This window comes from Propithecus coquereli, unplaced genomic scaffold, assembly GCF_000956105.1.
Source record: "Propithecus coquereli isolate 6110/MARCELLA unplaced genomic scaffold, Pcoq_1.0 Scaffold79, whole genome shotgun sequence".
Classification (NCBI taxonomy): domain Eukaryota; kingdom Metazoa; phylum Chordata; class Mammalia; order Primates; family Indriidae; genus Propithecus; species Propithecus coquereli.
The window spans coordinates 254,605-258,039 of NW_012154062.1; the positions used below are offsets into that span (position 1 = coordinate 254,605).

A 3,435-nucleotide genomic window follows, 5' to 3' on the forward strand; every position below is an offset into this window, starting at 1 on the left:
CAACAAAGTGAGACTCTGTCTCAAAAAAAAAAATAAATAAAAAATAAAAGGAAGGAGTAAATATCAAGCAAGTGCCCTAATGAAGTTTATGGTAGGGGATCTGGCTGAAAAGGTGAGATGAGGCTGGCATAGGTGGCTTAGTGGGGGTCCATGCTCCCTAGAGGCAGGGTGAGTCTGTGGCTCCCTGGGCTTGGTCAGCATGCTGTTCTTGATTCATACTATGCATGGGAGTAAGTGAAAATTTTAATCTGGATCCAGAAGTAGGAGGAAGATTTGGAGTATTAAACATGAAGGCCAGATAGATTTGAGGTTTGGGAACTGAAGAATTTGGGGCACTGGGCTAAAGGCAGAAGAGGAAGATTAAGTTCCCTTCATGGGAGCAGAGTCTGATAATAGGAATTTTGAAAATTTGAGAGATGAATGATTTTGCTAACCTGCTGAGTGGGTGGAGCAACCAGGCAGAGGCCTGGTGAGGACAGAGTTCTGGTCATTAGGGACTGTGTGGACCCAGTAGGGAAGCCTTTGTCCCCTTCTCTGTGCTCCCTGCACCCTCTTCTTACCTAGCTGTTCCCTCCCCTCCTCTCCCCCTCAGTTTTGCTCTCTCTCTCCTTTGCTGGGGCTATCTTTTTCATAAACGGCCATATCAGTTCTATCATAGTTACATATGAAACCCACAATTTCTTATACTCATTGAACATCTAAATTAAAATTCGTGAGTTGAATCTTCTGTATTTCTCTCTAAAGAGTTAAGTCCCTAGTGAAATTTTCTTCTTAATTGTCTATGACCTTCAAATTATTTTCCTGTTAGTGTACAGTCCTAAAAAAGAAGGAAAAATCAGAACACTCTCTATTCCTAAAAACAAAAGTTATCCTTCCACTTTCATCAAAGCCTGGTATCTGGAGATTGGCTACTCACCAAAGAGCTTACATTTGTGCATGCATGCTCATGCCTGTCTAATTAGAGACTGTGCGAAGATCAATCATGTTATCTTGTGGCTTTAGAGACAATTCTTTCTACGCTAGCCTTTTTTTTTTTTTTAACATAAAAGCCATACCCTTGGAGAACTCAGTAATAGCAGTACCCTTAAAATAGGAAAATGAAAATGTTCCACAAGTATTTTTTATAAATATGAACAAATAAATAACATTTTAGGATGAATAATCAAAATGTAACCTCCTTTAAAGCTACTACACCTGCATATTCTTCCAAAAGGATAAAATGTGAAAACTGGGTAGAATGCGATTCCATTTCTGACCTCAGGACCCTAAGACCGTTAGAGGAGGAGCAGCCGCGGGGCATTGCCACATCTAGTATTTACAGACCCACAATGCGCACTTCCTCCAACGTTTCCAGTGTGGGAAGTCTGACCCCTGCCTTTTCACTCTTTGATAGTCTCCATTAACCCCAATCACTGTTTTGCTCATCTTTGTGACCGCACTTCAGTCCTGAAAGGGACTTTTAATTTTGCTTTTAGCCTCTTCTGATTGGGAGCATAAGGTCACTATCCAGGGGAAAAGTTGAGGATTCCAGAGAAGTTACTAATCTACCCTACAGAATATCCAAATACAATATAAAGCGCCACAACCAGAGCAAAGTGATTCACTGGGACAGAAAGACTCATTCTCTCATTCCACTTCTTTAAAGTCATATAGAAAGACTGGCATTTTCTATGCATTTCTGAAGAGAAGTCAAAGAGATCTGGGGTGTGTATGTGTCATGTGGTCGCTAGTTCAGGAAAGATCAGCATGCTGTTTAATCCAGTCGCGGGAAAATAATCTCAAGGCCGTAAGAGCTACATTTCTTTGACTGAATTCATCAAATCAATTTTTTTTTTTTTACTTCTACACACGAATATGAAGTAATTTCATTGCATGTGGTGGCTGTGTGGTGTAAATACACATATTCACTAATGTTAAGTAAAATGGTGCCCTTGTATATAGCAATTATGTACATAATTTAGATACACTCACTGATGGAAGTGTTTCCCTGAGGAATCAGGTGCGTTCATCGTCAGAGGAAGGGAAAAGACGGAAACAATCTCAGAAGCATTCGAATATTTTCTTCCTTTTCTCATCCATCCCCTAATGAGAGGTTGGGTCTAACTACCTTCAGGATCTCTTTCCAGTGTTTTCAGCAACCACTTGAGAATCAGCTAGATGCTAAGTTTAGCTTTGCCACCGCAGAAGAAAACATCGTAGTGAGCGACGGGCTGCGAAGAAGAGTACTTGGAAGGAACCACCGGACTCCGGGGAGGGGGTGGTGGGAATGGTCACTCTTACACTCAGCAAATAATTTGACAAGAACATTAAAATTCTCACAGCGAATGACCTGTGTTTCTAGCTCCGGTGGGTTCTGGATTCGCGACCCCAAAGCCTTCTTCCTCCCTCCTCAGCCCCTCCCACGCAGAAGACGGCTCGCGCCCCCCTCAGTGGCGCGCGTCTGTTCCCCGCAAATCCGCGTAGTAGAGCCGGCCGCTCCGGGCGCGGCGCGCTCGCTTCCTCGGGGCTGGGTAGCCGGCCTCGCCCGCCCCGCCCGGGACCCACAAGTTGAAGCGACAGTTTCCCAAGCGGGATGCGGGGACGCTGGCCTCGGCGCCCGAAGACTTTCTAGCGGCGCATTAGCGGGGTGCGCGGCGCGCGCCCGCCCTCCCGGCCCGGGGCAGGTGAGGGGTCCCGTCCGCGCAGGCCGGCTGCGCGTCTGCTCTGTCACCCTCGCCTCCCTCCCCGCCCCCGCGTGCGTCTTTGCGCCAAGTGTGGCCGCTCCTGCCACCCAACTGTCCCGAGTTGCGGGCGCCTCGGCAGGGGCCGCCCTCGCCCCCAGCCCTCCGCGCGGGGCGGGCGCCTCGGAGCAGCCCTGCAGCCCCCGCCTCCTCCGGTTCACCCGGAATCCGGGGTCAAACCCGCAGGCGGCCGGGCCCAGGTGGGCGCCTTCACTCCCACGCCGAGGTGCCCGCAGCGAGGGGCGCAAGGGTCGGGACGGGCCCCCGGGGCGCGGCGGAGGCCGCCGGAGTCCCCAGAAAGCCCGCCCGAGGGCGCAGCCGGCCACGCCGTGGGACGGGGCGGGGGCGGAGCAGAGCCTCCCGCCGCCTCCTCACCGTCGCCTCCTCCTCCTCCTCCTCCTCCTCGTCGTCCTCCTCTCGCAGCCACCGCCTCCGCCGGGCTGAGGAGCGCGGAGTCCGCGGCGCCGGCTCGGGGCTGCGGGATGGGGAGTTAGCGCCACGGCGGCGGCAGTAGCCGCGGCGCAACCGGCCGTCGCCCCCGGGCCCGTCCCGCCTGGGGCGCCGGGCGCGGCCAGCCCGCCCCGGAGCCGGGCCAGCGGGCGGCGGCGGCGGCGGAGCTGGGCAGGTGGATGCGGCTGGAAGATGGCGCCCTCGGGCCCGGGCAGCGTCAGGCGGCGGTGCCGGCGGGTGCTGTACTGGATCCCGGTGGTGTTCA

At 52.5% G+C, this 3,435-nt stretch overlaps 1 protein-coding gene across 1 annotated transcript in view; it reads left to right on the top strand.

The window, feature by feature from the left end:
* Positions 1-3,214, top strand: part of MICU3 (mitochondrial calcium uptake family, member 3) — a 135,029-nt gene extending 131,815 nt beyond the window's left edge. The window contains exons 13-14 of the mRNA XM_012662901.1: positions 2,322-2,663; positions 2,822-3,214. Coding sequence (XP_012518355.1) covers positions 2,322-2,663; positions 2,822-3,214 — 735 coding nt within the window. The remainder of the gene's footprint in view (positions 1-2,321; positions 2,664-2,821) is intronic.
* The last annotated feature ends 221 nt before the right edge of the window (positions 3,215-3,435 follow it).